The sequence below is a fragment of the Polypterus senegalus genome, chromosome 2 (assembly GCF_016835505.1).
Source record: "Polypterus senegalus isolate Bchr_013 chromosome 2, ASM1683550v1, whole genome shotgun sequence".
Taxonomy (NCBI): Eukaryota; Metazoa; Chordata; class Cladistia; order Polypteriformes; family Polypteridae; genus Polypterus; species Polypterus senegalus.
Genome location: NC_053155.1, coordinates 220094936 through 220114193, shown reverse-complemented (window position 1 = coordinate 220114193; position 19258 = coordinate 220094936). Strand labels below are relative to the sequence as shown.

Genomic DNA, 19258 nt, shown 5'->3' with positions numbered 1-19258 from the left:
GCAGCTATCACAGAGGGCTTCTTCAGGTCTTAAGGACCAAACTAAATGACGTGACTCAGAAAAGAGAAATTACAGCACCCATGTGAATTATGCAGGTAACTCTTAGGTATCTTGACATACGGATGGGGAAGCGCTGCTTGTCTAATCCACAGGTAAGCACAGGCTCAGCCATGCGGTGTGTCTTTATAGAAAACCACAGGGGGAGGCTGACTGCAAGTCTTTGGAGGCAAGTAAATCCTAGCAGGAAGCAAATTGCTATTGCAAATCAGACATGGGTATGCTATCTGAAATCTTATACAAGAGAGGAGGCAGGTGCCACCAGCGCTCTATCCCTGCCGATTCAGCATGCAATGCTCATAAGCCCCAGAGTTGCCAAGCCATACATGAAGAAAAAAAGACAGCTTTCTTTATGAGTTTCCCCTGCAGAGCTCACTGGTTGAGCATTAATTAACTCGGGCACATTGCGCCGTCGAGTCAAAGAGTTTGTTTTTGACTAAAGTGAATGCTCTTTTTTTTCTTTTCAAAAATGATCTGACAAAAAAAAAATGTTGAATAGCAACTCACATCACAGAAAAGCACAGAATGCATGCACCAAAAGAGATAATGGCATCATTTTGAATCTAAATTTATACAATATGTCAAAATGTACACTAAAACAACCAGCTGCATCAGTAAAATATTCCCACAATATTTAAAAGGTGCGTAAAAGACAACGATTGCATTCTCCATTCAGATACAAAGAATTCTCACAGCGATCACCAGAGTGCATTCATAACTGCACCTCATGTGCACAAATTGGTTCTTCTGATTGAGATAATGTACCATCAATTATGCATAGCCTATACAATGAATCCTGTTTAACCACCTTGAACCTTTGGTGTTAAATATCTGTCTGTTACCAGATACGAGACACTGAGATGGGCACAACTGGACATCAAATCATTGTTCTATGGCAGTAATCAATACGAAATACTGAAAATGTACAACCAAAGAAAAACAAATTATTTCCAGCCATAATGGAGGTGCATTCATTAAAACAAATGTTATGCACAGAGAGTAGCATTCGGCACAGATTCACCTCATTTTATAGTTATATGGAAATAATAACAATAAAAATGCCCCAGCATTTATATTATAGCAATTTAACTAAATGAGAACAAATATAGTTTTGCTATTTATTACAATAAAAAAGATGCTGCCACCTTTTACCATGGGAGACATTAGTATACAAGATAATGAAAAACAATATGCCTGAAATAGGATTATCATTAGGCAGCTCTTAGAAAATTTAATTGATGTAGTTTTTCTTTGGATTGTAACAGCCAGACTTTAAAAGGGCTAAATATGAAAATATGCTTTCTCTAATGACATGCACAACACATTTTTGTAAAACAAATTTGATGTATTCCTGGATAAACTGTTATTTTATTCACTGAAGGAAACACACTTGCAAAAAAACATGTTTTTATATATATTTTGTTTAACAAATAGGTGCCAAAAGGGGAAATGTAAGAAAAATATAATTGTGGAACCTACATCAGCAAGTAGGTGTGCAAAATGCAATCAAGTCCTAAACAGAGGTGCAAAAGAAAAATGTTGATGAAGACAATGTTAAAACATAGGGAGGTGTCCAAGGAAACCACCATTCCTATCTTAATCAGAAAAGAAAGAAAGAAAGAAAGAAAGAAAAAGTGATCTTAACATATTCCTTGCAGTTTTCATTCCTTCCACACCAGGAACATATTCTATATAGCACAAAGGAAATATATCATAAAAATGAAATTAGAAGGGAAACACATCCACCACTTGATTTGTAATGCTCTATTATCAATCCTTGATAACTGATTTGAACTATGCCTTTGCCCTTGAAGTTCCCCTCTATAGCTGTCTGCACATTTATCTTATACTCTGTAACAGCAATTTATTTAGCCATTCTGTGAATTTTAAAGCATGTGTCATTCACATACATTGCTCCTTATATGTCATTTTGACAATATCTTATATTCAAATGAATTAATTGACAGGCACTGTTTTTAGCCTAATATGTGCAGACACTACATTAGATGATATTTAGGTAAAACACATTTTCTTTTAAAATGAGAGCAGAGTCTGTTATATTTGGGGCAAGCATAAAAAGAACACCTCTTAAATCACATCTCTACTGAAATCTACATATTGGTAGAATATTAAACTACCTGAGAAATTTCAGTGTGTTGTTGGCAATGTTACTCTTTTAAATTTAATGTTGACTGAACTGATGTATGCTGCAACCAACTGCCATTTCCTTAAACGCCCAATCCCATCAAGTCAAAGTAAGCTGCAACAACACTAACAAAATCATTCAATGTAGAAACGTTAAACACATGCAGATGATCTGAGTAAACTCTTCTTTCTAGCAACCTATTGTCACCTTTATTTCCAATAGTCTAGGCTCTAGCCAAAATACTGACTTAATACTAACTTACTCTCAGATAGCAACAAGTGCAAACCTCCCTCTTTACAGTTCATAAACCCCAGGGTCTTCAACTCAGCTTTGCCATTTGATGGACGAATCTGAAAGGTGTAATTAGCATCAGAATGTGACTAAAAACCGTTGGTCAAATGAATGATGAAATTTACCACTTACTCACCATGGTCAATCAATATAAGCAATGATTATATTTTCTCCCACTAGCCACTATGCCACATAAGGTGCATTGCCCCAAGTGTTTGGTAGTACATCTTTAATTTGCAAAAACCTACCAAATTAGTATTTTTATTTTATCAACAAATCGTGAAGACAAATAAATAAATACGGAAAATAATAACACACCTTTGATTTTGAAAGATAAGAAGCACTTTCATAGTGGGATGCATTTTCAATTCTATACATAATAAATGGTTTCATTCCCATTACTTTGCAAGCAACAATTCAAATTCTGACTTTTTTGTATACTTTAACTAGATGTATGCAAACTTGACTCAAACAACCAGACAGCAATACCACGTAAACATATCAGAGTGTTTGCGATCACTCTAATGGTGCTGTAAATACAGTGAAGAACAGACAGAGCAGTAAAACACAGCAGAACACACAGAATCAGCAAGTAAAATGACACCAATTAAGCTCATTTTCCTCACACTCCCACTTTCTTTCATTAATACTGATTAGTCGTTCTCCTTGTTTAAATGCTCCAATACCTTTGCCTGCCCAATACCGAGTGTCCAAAGGGAAAAGGATTTGCACACATCCTCCTAACTACTAAACAGCCGCCAGCTTTTTTTTTTTTCTATTGCTTTTTACTTCCAGAAAGCACTAGCAGGAAATATGGCCAGGCTATTAAAGTGTGGAAGACACAGCTCAGTTCCTGCTGAGTTTTCCCTCAAACCCACAAGAGTCTGGGGTCCAATGCAGCAGCTCTTGTTAGTGCCCAGTCAAGACTGCCACTTTCTTTTTTTTTTTGTTTTAAGATTTCCAAATCCAAACGTCACATTTCTTAACAGTCCTGGTTTATTTAACTCAGTGACAACCAGCTTATACTGTACAGTAGAATAATAACAGATTAAAAGAAAAAAAAAATGTAAACCCCGTTTGTTTACTGGGCCATCTGGAAAGCATGACTCTTCATATTAATTATTTAACCCGTCTTTCATACAACAACATCTGGCTTTACTATTTAGAGATGAAATCAGTGCATTTGTTTCCTTTTGTGTGATTTCAATGAATTTTTAGTGGAACAGATCACAGGTACTTAACATTTGCCTGACAAAACCACGCAGCAAATTCCATTATAACAATAACAACAATACCTCTTAATAATTTGCCTTCTTACTGCATTTTTGTTTAGTAAACCACCTTAAAATATGTGTGTGGTCCCCTTTGTCTCAGTAAACCTGAAATGAATCATAAGAGGATAATACCAGTGTGAGAAACCATTAAGTCTAGAGAAAGTAGTAATTCACTCCCTGGGTGTTAATGACCTTTAAAGATGACGTGAGCTGAGGCCCCTTGAGTGAATTACGGCCCCGTCTGACTGCCTGACCTTGGGTGAGTCAATTGACCTCTGTGTACTATAGCCCAGCCCCGCTGATAAATTGTACAGCAGCAGGGTCCCTTTAAACACAAGAGGTCCCACAGCAGTTAAGCCTCCCTGCTTCCAATCATTTTTGCCTGACAGCTTCAGGTATAATTAAAAAAAATGCGGATCTTGGCAGAAACCCGAAAAAATGCAGTAGAACGGGTCAAACCTGTAGGAATGTTTGTAGACAGAAAGCAGCATTTTAGGCTAAAACAAAAAGGCGGCATATTTAGCTACCCTGAAACAGTACACCTTTAAAGATACTGAAACATTTTCTTTCTTTAACAAAAGAGAAAAACTTTTTTTTTTTTTGGATACTACACTGAACACATAAATTACTGCAGTCGTTCACTCTACAGAGTGCAGACTCAGGCTGCTGCAGATTTTGCCATAAGGTAGACTAGACTCCACCTAGAGGAGAATTTATTGGATACTGTCTTGCTGTTTGCAAGGAATGCTGATGAGAAAAAGCTCAGTTAGGCTCTTTCATTCGAGAGGCTTTTAAGCGTAAACATTCTCAGCGGGCTGCAGAATAGAAATAAATGAGTGAAATTAAAAAAAAAAAAAGGAAGGTCAAAGGAACTAATATAACAAAAAGTCCTAAATCTGTTGCCTCTTTTACCAAACATCTTTCTATTTATAAGATAGACATAGGCTTCCTTATATTAAAACTTGATTCTTTTATTTTTTTGGCTTTCATCAGGTGCAATAATCTTTAAAATTCTGTTAGTTAACTGTACCCTGCGATGGACTGGTGTCCTGTCCTGGACTTTTGAAAAAATGCTTCAGCTTTCCGTCACAGTGTACTCGATTAGAAGACTCAAAAAAAAAAAAAAAAAATGGATGGATAGTGTTGAGTGATGAAGTTGCAATGTTTACATCTTTGGCACTGCTCTGGGTGGTTGGTAAAAAATCTGAAATGATTCTACTCAGACTTTTGATCTGAAGTAAGCAATGTGTCTCTGCTTTAGCTTTAGCTCAAAACACTAGGTAGCATGCTCATTATAAAGTTGAAGCACGCAACACCGAAAAGTGCTGTGGATTGCCATTGCCCTCCCCTTTACGCTCCAGGAATACACAAGTAAACATTCAATTACTTTATAAAGGATGACATGCTTGCGGAGATTATATATATAATGCTCAGTAGCTTGAGAAATGCCATGCTGGTTTCATTTTAACCACTCTTGAAATCTAAGTAATAAGCTTTAACGCTTTAACTTGAATTAAGCATCATTACAAGCCATCCATCTTCTTATTCAATAATTCTATACAAATCAAATTACGGCTTTTGTTTTGCTATGCCAGATAAGAAGCCACGTTTCACACTTTTTTTTTTTTTAGTTTTTTTTTGTTCTTCATTCTAAATGCAAAGCCTTCTCATATGGAAGAAGGGTAAGTGATTACTACTGAAATAAAGACACTGATTATTCCCTGTTAGTATCAGGAAAAGATTTAAAGTGACCTTGTGGATTCCCTTTTCATGCCCCCTCACACCCCCTCAGTAATGAAAGATAATGCAACTATAGATCAATAAAAGGGAATTCTGAGTGTGTTTTCTGCTATTTTCCAACAGCTACTCTGTCAGATTTAAGTTACCCACTTCCATACTCTCAATTCGTCATTAGAAATGTGATCCTGGATATCTGCCCGTGTTGATGCTTGTAAATAACTGAATACACATGTTCATTATGTGCAGATAGAATCTGAAAGAGTGTCATAGGTCGGTCATTTTATTTGCCGCACAAACAAAAACTTCCTCAGTCAGGAGTGCCAGACAGACACGTGACATGAATATCTTTTATCAAGCCGGCATTAATTCAATCACACCCATTTTTTTTTTCCTCAAGAGTTGAAAGGCTTCATCTAAGCCAATTTGTTGCTGTAAGTGTTCTGTTTGCTGAATGTCTTTTTGTGCAAGTAGCATGGGACTATATATTTCTTTTGACTTCATCATTTCAAATTAATGCACCAGTTATAATTTTGAAGGAGAAAACTGGACTTTTTTTTCTCTTAAGCACTAAGATGCATCTAATGAAAGTTAAATACTAGTTTTAAACTATTAAAAAGGTGCCTATTGGATTTGCATGGAGAGTTTCTTCACAATGAATGTTATCTATCTATCTCCCTACCTTTATTAATCTATCTATCTATCTATCTATCAATCTATCTACCTTTATTAATATATTATATAATCTATCTATCTATCTCTATTAATATATTATACAATGTAGGATGAGGATGTTTTTAGTAATACAGTAGATGTTGCCTTAAAACTTTACTGCAGATGTAGCCATTAGAGAGCCTGGATACCATGCTTCGTCAACTGTTCCCTCATTCTTTTTGAATTGGATTTCCAGTCTATTTATAAACCTGGTGAGGCTAAACAGTATACTATCATCCTACAGGGGAAAATCCCTTAGACATACGCAAAAATTAAAAGAGCAAAAAACAAAAATACATCATCTGCTAACATATGTTATAGTAGAACATGTCAGCAGCTCACCACTAGTAATCTATAAGGTTGCATATGATTATTATACCTAGTGTACAGTGTTTTAAGTAGGACTTTAGCCTTGTCTGACATGACAGATTTCAAATTGCTTAAAACAGGCTTAGCACAAGGGATATGCAGTAGTTGTCAGGGGCTTAGTGAAATAGCTCTTCACAAAGCAGCATTAACAAGGAATGTAGAAAGCAAGTATACCTTAACAGTTTTTAGAAGGTTTTACAGACCACCTTTCCAAGGTGCCTTGACCTCTTGGGTGAAAATACAAAATGCATATGCATATTGAAAAAAAAATGACATTTATGGTAAGGAAATGCACATACATGGCTACAAGCTTACACGCACACACACGCCAAACCTGTCAGATGGAAAGCGGCTCTGTTTACATAGGAAATGTGCACACTGTGAGGCAAATAAACACATTCGGAAAGGGCTTATTTTTGCCAGGATATGACTGGAATAGCACCTTCCGGAAAGAAGGAATGCTTGAATGTGTTTTTACGTGATGTCCCTTAGTGAAGCCTTTAAGATCTCAATACCAGACACTCTTCCTTAGCCATAAGATTCTTTGATGACTTGTTACTAAATAAGCTATTTTTATCTACTAAATGCTAAAAAAGAAATTGTGCAGTCCCCACAAAGGTACTTGTGACACCCCTAACCTCTATTTTTTTCAGTTTAACTATTCTGATTCTAACAGTAAAGTCAGGTACACAATTTAAAGAAAACAATGGATAGAAGTTAATTTTACTTTTTTTTTATTTTTAGACTTCTGAGAAGTGTTTTGACTTGCATATTATCAAAAACACAGCAAATCCTCAGGAAAAAGATAAGAACAAGTATGGTGTGTTCTTAAATTACCATATAAATGTAGCACAGCATAAGGTTCTGAATGTGTATAAAGCTTAGATTTCGACATAAATCACAATCCACGGTTTCAACAGAACTAACAATCTGTCTTGCTCACATGATAAAACCCCTGGAAACACGCTTTTTCACTTTAAAGTGTGCTATTTCTTTTCAGAGCATTTACATAAAGAGCTGTAAGAGAGAAAGGAAGAAGAACAGGTGGAGACTAAATTAAGGGGGTATAAGATGGATGTAAATTTTGTTTCCTACCTGAATTATTGACATCCTATTAACTGGAGTCTCAGTTGTGTTTGTCACAGAGCTTGTAAAACTGGTGTGACAGCCAACATGTCCTTGAGGAACAGTCAGATTGTTAGAGGTGGGTTTCAGGTACATAACCTCTGACCTGGGTGAACTCAGGGGTAATCTGGTCTGATAATCAAAATACATAGGGGAAGTGGCAAGCGAGGGGCTACTGACCACATTCATGACATTCATAGCATCTCTCTCCTCAACTTCACTTTGCACCAACATGATATCGTTCTTATTGATCTTTTTCTTCTTGTTTTTGCCTAACTGGGGATGTGAGTACTCTGCAATCCTGCAGTTATAAGTCCTGATCTCTTTGTTTTCCCTCTTGCACTTTACAGCTATGGTAATCATGGCAGCAAGTAGAATGATGGAAATGATGCTCAAAGTGACGATTAAAGGCAATGACATGTCCCAGTGATGCTGCTCCTCATTTATCCGTGGTTCCCCTTCTGGTGGGGAACCAGTATAGGCTTTAATGATCAGTTTAGCCACAGCAGAAAGGGTGGGTTTTCCGTGATCTGTCACTTTTACTATGAGCTCAGCAACTGGTGCTACTTCCTCCCAGAAAGGGTGCACAGTCCGGATCTCCCCAGTAACTGAGTCTATCTCAAACAAGTGATCCTCATTCCCATCGGAAATCTCATAAGTCAGCCGCCCACTTTCTCCATAATCATTATCCACAGCTCTTACTGTGGTCACAATGTAGCCCACCCCGACATTTCGAGGTACATGAATTTCAGCTGTGTCGTTCTGCAGGAGTGGTAAAACGATCACAGGAGCATTGTCATTCACATCTAAAACGCTGACGCGGACAGTCGCATTACTTTCCAAATGAGGTGACCCTGAATCCTTTGCCAGGACTTTAAACTCAAAAAACTTAGTTTGCTCATAGTTAAAGGATCTTAATGCGTAAATGGCTCCATTTGTGGGGTTCACTGACACATATGTGTAAATAGACACATCCCCTACATGCGATGGCAAAACTGAATATGACACAGTACCATTCAAGCCCATATCTGGATCGTGGGCTAGAACCGAGCCCAAATATTCCCCGGGGATGTTATTCTCTGGCACCTGCAGAAGGTAAACCGGTTTAGTAAAACGGGGCGCGTTATCATTTTCATCTAAGATTTTGACTGTGAAAGATTTGGTTGAATTGAGGGGTGGAACCCCATTGTCTTTGGCCACAATGGTGACATTGTATTCATCCTGGACTTCCCTGTCTAAAGGCCTATCTGTGACTACAGTGTAAAAATTGTCATAGTTCTCCTCAAGTCGGAAAGGCACATTGCCCAGCACTCTGCATTGGAGCTGACCATTTCTGCCTGAATCCTTGTCTGCCACCCTAACCAGGGCAATGACAGTGCCAGGCGGGGTTGCCTCACTAATGGCCCCCTGCCGGACTGAAACAAAACCAATTGAGGGCATATTGTCATTTTTATCAATTACTTTGACTGTGACTTTACAATGGGCAGGAATTGGATTGGGTCCTAAATCCTTTGCCTGAACATCAATCTCAATTATTCCACTTTCCTCATAGTCAATTTCCCCCTGAATCTTTATGACACCTGTTTTAGGATCAATGAAGAAAAGCTCTCGGATCCTGTCGGGCGTGTAGCTGCTGAAAGAATAAACAACCTGCCCATTGGTGCCTTCATCCGGATCTGTAGCGTTTAAATCTATCAGAACCGAGCCCACGGGGGCATTTTCGGGGATTTCCACAGTGTAGGAAGGCTGTTCAAACGATGGGCTATTGTCATTGGAGTCGATAACTTTCACGTTGATCTGTACAGTCCCTGATCTGGGATGTTCTCCTCCATCCAAAGCCGTCAGTATAAGGGTGTGATGGCTCTGCTCTTCCCTATCCAAAGGTCTCTGGATGACTAACTCGGGGAACTTGGTCCCGTCTCCTCTGGATTTTACATCCAGTGAAAAAAGATTGTAATCGTCACGGGTGATCTGATAAGTCTTTAGCCCGTTTTCACCAGAGTCAGGATCGTGCGCGCTTGTCAGGGGAAAGCGGGTCCCAGGCGCTGCGTTTTCCGAAATGTCAATATCAATTTGATCCGATGGGAAGCTGGGAGCATTGTCGTTTATATCCTGGACGTCCACTTTGATCATGTAGATCTCTTTGTCGTTGGCAAACACTTCCAAAGAGAGCTGGCACTTGGGGTTTCGTCTGCACAGTGTTTCCCTGTCGATGCGCTGCTTGGTGTACAGCATTCCGCTCTCGGGGTCCACGTCGATAAGGTGCGGTGCGGAATTCTCCAAAACCCGAAAGTTTGATTTCTTATTTCGGTCCGCAGGTCCGAGCCTGGCATCTTTGGCAATGCTGCCAATCTGAAACCTAGGCCCTTGCTCCTCTGGGACAGAATAATTAAGGTTTTTCGATGTCAGGGCTTGCGCCCACAGAAAAAGGAAAAATAAAACAGTAAGGTACATCCCCCTCTCTCCAAATGCGCGCTTTACGTTGTTATCGAGATTTTGGCTATACTTGCAAACCTGTTGATCTGCACAACAAAATGATCGTTCGTAGTATTAATTGTCATTAGGCAGATGTATCAGGTTCACAGTGATATGGATGGGAGAGGGATACAAATGCTGCGGCAGGAATGGTCAATCCATAAATGTGCTTAAATACAGCTGCTTTCCTTTAATAATTTTCAAGGGATGGTGCTGCACAGCCGCTGAATTCAAATGCAGTGCCTTCTTTTCAGCTAAACGCCCATAAGCAGCCCCGCTTAACAGGGCGCAGGTCTTCACTCGCAGAGCTCCGATGCAACAGTCGCGGCGTTTTTTCTCTTCTGAAATACAAAAAAGGGAAAATAACGCTAAGGATTTTAAGTGTCGGTGGTAGGGAAGCAATAAAAATCGATTCTAACCTAAGGTGCCTGATTGGTTTTCTGGGAAGGACTACTACAAATAAATCATGTATTATCTGTTGCCGGTTCTCTCTGGACCGTCGGCACCGTGCCCGTATACTGTACATTTAATTGGATTACTCGTTCAAAATGATAAAGGGGGCTCCGATTTGCTAGTGGAACCTGGGCTGCCGTTTAGCGGGCTCATATAAAGCATTCGGCTAAGGCGTATTGTAATTGGCAAGCTAGATGCAATCGATTAAAAATACCGATTTTTTTGTTTATGAAAACGCAGATTTGTTTTAATATTTCCCACGCTGTATGTTATTCCACAAGTCTAAAAAAGCAGCAGGTTGCAAACCTTCCGCTACACAATATATTACAAATGTAGTCAGTTTTTTTTTTATCCAACGTTTTTTTTTGCGCTAATACTACGACTGCGAAAAACAAGTCATCTCAAATATATTTAGATAATTATTAGCCGAAATTGTATTAATACTATATTACTGTTACTCAAATAAAACGTTGAACGGTGAAACGTGATATAGAAATGACCAACAACGCAATAGTTTCAGAAATTCTTATTACATTCAAATATCTGCACCGTGGCCATCTCGGTTTCCCCTTTATTTTTTAAAGCGACAAAAGCACCAAGGCTACATAGTGCTCAAGCACGGAACACTGTCAGCGGGTGTTTACCTAAATAACCATCAAAAAACTGCTCCCCTAGTGCCCCTTTCTCCCCTTAAAATTATTCTCTGCAAGAGGGCTTGGGGACCCTCAGGGCTTCCACGAGAGAAGCTGTTGCATCCACTCTCTGAATCAGAGCCTAAGTCGTATTAACTCGCAGCGTACCGCTTCATTGCCCTGCACTTTATTAACAAAAAAAAAAATCTAATCCTATGGACCGCTTTACATATCGTTCGGTTAAATACTTGGCTTTTGACACTCACGCAGTTATGGTTTGTCCCAGCCTGCATCAGTTTTCTTCTCTTCTTTCCTCTCTACCCCCCTTTGTAGCGAACTGGTGAGCGTGCATTCAAGTAAACTGGTCCAGAAAGTAATGCTGGCAATATCAATGAGCGAGGATTCACAATTGCTCTCTGATTGTAATGCAGCGGATTGCTTCCACTCACGCCTCCTTTTTTTCAGCAAGTCACTAAATTCCACCCTGAAGAATGCTTAGCAAAGGGTGAAGATCCAGTAAGAAAATATAGATCCAGAAGGGATATTAACATTGTGATCAGTCGTCAGTGTCCCGCATACTGCATTGATGCAGAGTAAAAATGTACCTCTTTTTGCGTTGCCCTTGCCAGTTTCTAATTAGTCCCGAAATGTAACGAAATTGCAGAGAAAGTCAAAGGCGAGGTTTGCTTTAAAATCTCAAATTTCCTGAATGGAAATGATGTGTGGCTGTTCCGTGTCACATCAACAGTTGAAGATGCGAGGATTATTATTTTACACTGTGCACCTACATCTCTCTCTCTCTCTTGCTCTCTCACCCTCCCTCTCTCTCTCTCTCTCTCTCTCTCTCTCCCTCTCTCTCTCTCTTCCAGTGCCTCTCGCTGACTAACTCTGTTCACCTCATAGTGCGTTAAACATTGTTACTGATCTCCTGCCAACCAATGAGCAATGAAGAGACAGACCCAGCCCCTTCGGCCTCTTCCCCAATCACTGATCCGCGTTTGGCGTCGAGGGTGGGATTAACAAATCAGTTCAGGGAGTGTGTGATTAGAACTGTTAGTTTTGACAGAGTAATTGGAGTAGGATTTTACGGAATTTGTTCTTCCAAATGCATAAATCATGTTTTGTTTGTTTGTTTGTTTTCTTTCAAATGTAAACCAACTCTAGTTGTTTCGTCACTTTAGCTTTTTTTTTGATAAGTTGGATCCCCACCTCAATTTTAAATTTATGTACGTTTTAAAATTAGCCAGGATGTAAAAGTTAGGAACTTGAACATCCACCGTTCAGCAGTTTGCCAAAATGACTGAGATGCACTTTATCACACGAGGCAAGAAAATAACAAATTAGCTGAATCAGTATTTTAAACTCACCGTGACTTTTTGTTTGATTAATTTTTATAACACTCCAGTCATTGACGTGCGATTATGTGCGTGTCTCTTTAACACCGACTGATTATATCTGGGATTTTCATAGTACGCGTGCGAATTTCTGTGATTCCTTACCTTCTTCCTTGGTTCGTTTTATACAGGCGAAAAGCTCTGAGAGCCGCATAAGCTGCAGCACCCGATGGTAAAGCACACGTTAAGACAGACTTTCCGGTAAGGCGGATGAGGTATTTTCATAGGCTGACTTTGGCAATATTACACGTACGTTTCTTTATTCTTATGAAGAAGGTAAGAGGAAACACCATTCTTCACTCTCGGGAGAGACAGCGGTGAAATAAACCGACAGACCTCTGCATCTGCAGCGCACCAGAGGCATGCACGATTGCGCGTCTGTAATGAAGAATCCGCTTACTGGACTTAGAATCCAAGCATTATAATGTGTTTTATAGTCCATCGTTAAGATCTGATCTAAAATCATCATTTTGAATAACCGCGGGAGCCGTTAAAAGGGATGTGTTCCGGTTTTAAATTGGGTACACTTCATTTATTCTTCTGTTTATTTCTTTATGTATTTTTTTCATGAAACTGATTCAAAATGAACGCATTTACTAAAGGATGGCATAACGCCTTGAATAAAAATATCGGCGACTCGAAATTGCTACGTTACGGGTGAATATGTTATGTGTGAAATAGGCGTCCCGTCTGGAGTCTCGTGGCTTTTGCCTTATGCCGCAGGCATTGGCTGGATTTATCATCTTTTTACGTTTATCGTTATTAAGCGTAGTTTCCATGCCATGCAGAATATACTCGTACATCTCTACTCGGCATGGATCAAAATACATTACATTTCTTCTTGCAACCCATTCAATTAACAAAAAGATATACCACACAACCCTCTCACAAATATCAAGGTATGGCTTTAAGAACTAAATAGATAATGTTTGATGTGGCTTATTGACGTGTTGGGATGCGAGGACTTTAACGCTTACTCCACCTTTTGTATTTTATTTAGTGCTCTTAGGAGTCAGCATATTCTGTCTTTCATAAATGTTGCATTCTTTTAAATCATTTGTACTTAATTCATTATAATACTGCTTAACTATCTGATGATGAGGATGACGACTGAACGTGGAATCTCTCAAAATCGTACTAAAGTGTCAACATTATGCTAGCCATAGTTATATGAAATGGATTTTCACATGTAGCAGGTTCAGTAAAGAATGGAAGGACGTGGGAGAGCAGAGTTGCAACAAGACATGTATACTGGTGAGATCTGATGCACACCAAACAACCATTAGCAGAAGAATCACTGGATATATTTAATTGTTTCATAAGAGTAATCACTAAGGTAATACTAGTGCTGCTTGTTGTTGGATTGTGTTAGATAATTACAACTGCAAAAAATAAGAGCTCATTTTATTTTGATTATCATCCGAGTATAAACTACTTGTTCTTTCTGATTAGAACAATGAAAAAACGTTAGGTACCTGTAGATTCATGACAAGTCAAACTTCTCTCTCCGTTTGCATTATAGTTTCTTCAAATGAAAGCACTTCAACATGTGTATTATACTTATTAACAAGTGCTTTAGGCCACCATGGTGTTTGCAATGTAGATCTTGACCTGTTTGGTAGAATGTTCCTTTTGTGTTTCTGACAGTTCAGTTGTAGATTCTAGTGACCTCAAAGTGTAAATTAAATAAAAATGTCTATTAATATATTAATCTAATATGTTTAATTACGACAAGGCAAAGCTGATTCATTATTATCACCTGCATGGGAAGCAAGAGATTTCTTCTATATCTTTGTGACACGGGGTCAGGCAATCAAAAATAGATTTCATCAGGTTTTCATTACTAAAAACCACCTAATGGATGGTAGGTGCATTATAAAAGATGTTACTTTAGCATTATTTTAATAATTGAATTCCAAAAAAAAAGAAAAAAAATCAAAACATACGCATATTCACCTTTATTCACAGTTCCTGCTTGCTTTGTAATTTACTGGTGATGGGATTCAATGGTCTAAATCCCATAATAAAACCAGAGCTGTTCCTGAAATCTTTTTATCCATTTTGTGTTCCCTTTACAGACCAAGATTATAATCCTATTCTGCATCAGTGTCTAAAGCAGTCTGATTTCTGTCCCCTTATTACTTTGCTTTTGAAAAAAAATGTAATCCTGTCGCCTTAGATATTAATTCCCAGCAAGTGACCATGATTTCAAATAAAAAAAAAAATAACTTTTGTATATGGCCTAAAGCAATATATCATTTTATATTTGTTATTCTAACTGCTTTGTACTGCTTGTTTCCTTTTCAACATCACACAGTTCTATTTAAAAAGTACTGTATATCAGTTTATTATTATTTCCTTGACGATGGGCAGAAAAAGTTAACTCGTTCATTTGGATCCTGTTATTTTTTTAAAAATAGATTTTTGAGACCAGAGAGGCGAATCAGGCTTAAAACAAACAACACTTTTATGAAGCCACCAGTTGGGATGAATCATCTAACACATTGCCTGTTTGTTAGTAGTTAGCTTGTAGGATACTGAGCTGGCTACAAATGCATTTATATGTCGTGTTCTTCACCAGTGCAGATTAACAAAAGCTGCAAAGCAAGTGGTTATACAAGTATACCTGGATACATACTGTGTAGCATCATGAAGAGGACTTCAAAAAGCTACTAAAAAAGACATTTATTTTTTCAAAGGTGAAATATTAGTTATGTTCTAACACTATTAACAAAGGAGAGATGTGACTAATGAGATTATATCAGACATATTTTAGCTAAAGTTAAGCCAAGCAACACAGCAGTATATATGCAGTGTAGAGACTGATAGAGCTATGCTTGAAACATGTTGCTCAGTAGTGTTTTTATCATACTGCTTCTTTCCTGCACAGTGTAATTACAATACCCAGCAGATAATCTTTGAATTCTTTGTCTATCTCAGCAGTTACCCAAAACTAGCCAATCATGATGCAGCATTTCTGACCACAATTTTTTTTCTTCTTTTTTCTAACATGACAATGCTTTGGAATATAAATCTTCCAAAACAAAAGATGACATTATCATAATAATATAGATGTTTTTTATGTTCTTGCAGTGCCAATCATATTAAGTATTTTTATAGCATCACACACAGTTTAGCGTACAATACTGTATATTCTCTAAAAGAAATACTAAGCGTGTGTTATTTAAACTGGTGTTGATTTAACTACTAATAGATAGTACAACAACCAGTAATTTAAATGAAAAAGTGTGAAAATTACTATGTGCCTGTTCTTCTAAGCGCTGACCACTTTGTTCTGTAGAGGGGGGCAGTGGATTAGAAACTAAACCAACAGGTTCCGGCAGGCAGAAAGCAGCATGCTACTCTGGACATTAAACTCGTTTATTGTAGAACAAGAAGCAAATTGAGAAAAGCAAATCAATGAATATTGCCAGAACTGCACTTCATAGTGAGAGCAGCACACACATATATTCACATAATCATAGGGAGACTGTGAAAAATCCACAGAGAAAGAACCGTAAAGAGTGAATCATACTTGGAACTTGGGAGCTGTGAGGCAACAGTTTTATAATGATATGCTCTACCACAGTGCCGACCGACCCTTTGCTTGTTTTTGGAAGAAATTAACCTAGTGCTTGATGCCCCCTGGAGGCCAGATGTTGTATTTATTTAATGAGCAGTTTGTCTCAAAGCCCATCCTGCACTTTAAACTACAGTATTTCTACATATTGTAAGAAAGTGATTTAAAAAAAAGTATGATTCTTGCACTTTTGTGTAATTGGGCCAGATTTCCTGAATATATTATAAAGGAGAGTGATTTTGCTTGAGAACATTTCAATAATGTTTATAATTTTGGGACATTACTTTTTGTGCCTGCTAGATATTATTTGACTTGATTCAATAATCTTAAAATGTGGACTTTTATTTATTTGTTTTTTACATGAATGTGAATGGTGCCTTGTAAAAGACAGGAAGGCATAAAGCTAGGGAGACATTTTATGATAAATTTTATATTTTAAAAATAGCATTTTGAATATTAAAATTATGTTATTGGAAAAAAAAAACAGATGAAGTATATTCCCACACTGAAAAAAAACAAAAATAATAAGAAGGTTAAGGACAAAATACCTCTGTGAGTTTTTCAGTGAAACATTGTGTCTCTAATTCTCTCCTTTACCTTTTCTTAATTAAATGTTATTTAGCCTAGAGAACACCTTACAAAAATACATAAAGCACATCCATCGAAAACTACAGTCAGTACAACATTTCCAAAAGAAGACTGTGATGTATTAAATTAGAATAAACATTTTAAGGTCTACTCCTACCCTAAACAAAGAGCTGTCAATTAAAGTATAAAATAATTTGTCTATGTGTCAATACATTAAAAAAAGAAAACAATAGAGATAGAGGCCTAGCAGGGTTATTGTACAACACCATGAATATATTTTTTTACTAAAATCAAAATTATAAAAAATGCACGGAACTTTGTACAGTTGGGTCAAAGTTTACCCAAAAAATCCTACGTATTTTTCTAACTGGCAATATTCCAATTTTGTCATAGTTATAGTGTGGTGTGCGGAAAGATACTAAGTGCCAAATATTAACTCTGCTTATCTCAAGTCACTGTTAAAATTGTAAACTATTCCAAAAACTGTAGTAAAAAAAGAAACATTTATCAACTTTTACACTCTAAAAAAGTATCACAAGATGAATAATTGGATATTAAAATGAGTTTTTTTTAAACAACAAAATAAACTGCAAAAGTGATAAACTTACAGATCTTTTATATTGTACAATATACAGCTATTAGTAGTAGTAGTAAGTACGATATATTAAATAGATTCTAAGAAGAATTAGTTAAGATTAAAAAAATGTTTATTCAAATGTAGCACATATTAGCTATAATTAATCTATCCATGGACACAAAACACAATTTTATATGCAAGTATTTCAAGTTTTTGAATTGTTAAATATAAAGTATTTAGTGATGATGCCACACAGAAGGTGCAAGACCCCAAATGCCGTAGGTAACCACTGAGGCTCCACAGCACACCACTGAATATGGATTTTCAAATGGATTGCAGCTGGATCGTAAGCTTATACAAGCATCTATTTTAAAATGTCCTAGCATAATATAATCAAGTCAAGGTTTGACAGACTGATGGACCTGCTATTCAAGCAAGTACACCTGTGGCTTCCTTTAATTCCAACTTTAGGTTTTGAATTACTCTCTTTGTTGTAAGATGAATCCGTGACTAATTTCCTATCGTACAGGTGGCAAACCAAGCCTTCACGTAATTCTGAACTTGTTATCCCAGTGGGTAATGGCTTTAAAGGTGAGCAACAGCTGTGGCAATGAATAATAAGTACAGCTAAGCACAGAAGAGTTAGTGTTACAGTGCTGGGTATTGCAGTGCCAGTTGTTTTGATTTCTGCACAGGACTGAGAAAGCTGTGTACAAAAAAGATTAAGACAGCAGTACTTAATTAAGACAACATGTAGCAATATCGCAAGAATGTTTTTATTTTTTAATCATTCATTTTAATTAACGTCTAAATTCCTCAAAGAAATAATCGATGCATAGAATAAAGTCCTTCAGGAAGGCACACAACTAAATAAAATCTCAAAGACTTATTTATATTTTTGTTTACACTTATTTATTTATTTACCAAATATTATAAAGCACCAGATTGTTATCGATTTATATAAGGAAAATGAATTGCCATTTAAGATGATCTCACATGTTTTCCCTTTTCTTTGTCTAGAAATGGACAGGAAACACCAAACAAGTAATCACAGCATAGAGCATTGATGAAAGCCATAGATCTTTGATAAAATTATGTGTTACAGCTAGATGTAAGGTTACCAAGCAACAAACAGCTATCTGCTGCAATCCTGAAAAAAATTCCTCAGGACTTCTTCAGAATTTGTACAGGTCTTAAGAGAGAAAAGCAGTCATAGAAAACAAAAATAAAACCCAGTGGCATGCAAAAATAGATAGACCTTAAAATTTGTCATGATCTTGTGGGAAATGTTTCTACTGGTCTGATTTATAAGAAACTATAACTACATATTACTTAGTTTTACTGAAAAAAAAAGAAATTAAAATACAGCCACATCTGCAGCATACTCGAAATAATTTAAAGTAGCCAACCTAAGTCCATTAAATTCTTGTCATTTTTCCTTTTTTAACTTTTATATTGAAGTAGAGGTTGCAGTGCTTACAACTCCCGGAGATTAGGTTCAAATCTCAGATTTGCAGCTACCTGGTGGAGTTTGTTCTTACCAGTTCTGCATATTTTTTTGTTCTCTGTGCGCTCTTAGTTTTCTCCCACATCCCAAAGACATGCTTATCAGGTTCCTTGGTGAAAGTAAATTGGCACTGTGTAAGCACACTTCCTGATGGACTGTCACCCCATTCAAGGCCTGTCCATGCCTTGAGGTAAATACTACTGGTGATAAATTCCAAGCTGCCATGATCCTGAACTAGATAAAGCAGATACTGATAATCAAAGGATGAATTGTTACATAGGGTGGCACGGTAACCCAATGTTTAGTGCCTTATGGCTCTGAATGAAAAGGTTAATTAAA

At 37.3% G+C, this 19258-nt stretch overlaps 1 protein-coding gene across 2 annotated transcripts in view; it reads right to left on the bottom strand.

The window, feature by feature from the left end:
- Positions 1-12111, bottom strand: part of pcdh17 (protocadherin 17) — a 124963-nt gene extending 112852 nt beyond the window's left edge. For both annotated transcript variants that reach the window (XM_039745311.1, XM_039745312.1), the window contains exons 1-2: positions 11540-12111; positions 7684-10529 (exon numbers count right to left, since the gene is read on the bottom strand). In XM_039745311.1, coding sequence (XP_039601245.1) covers positions 7684-10167 — 2484 coding nt within the window. In that variant the 5' untranslated portion in view covers positions 10168-10529; positions 11540-12111. The remainder of the gene's footprint in view (positions 1-7683; positions 10530-11539) is intronic.
- Between the last annotated feature and the right edge of the window lie 7147 nt (positions 12112-19258).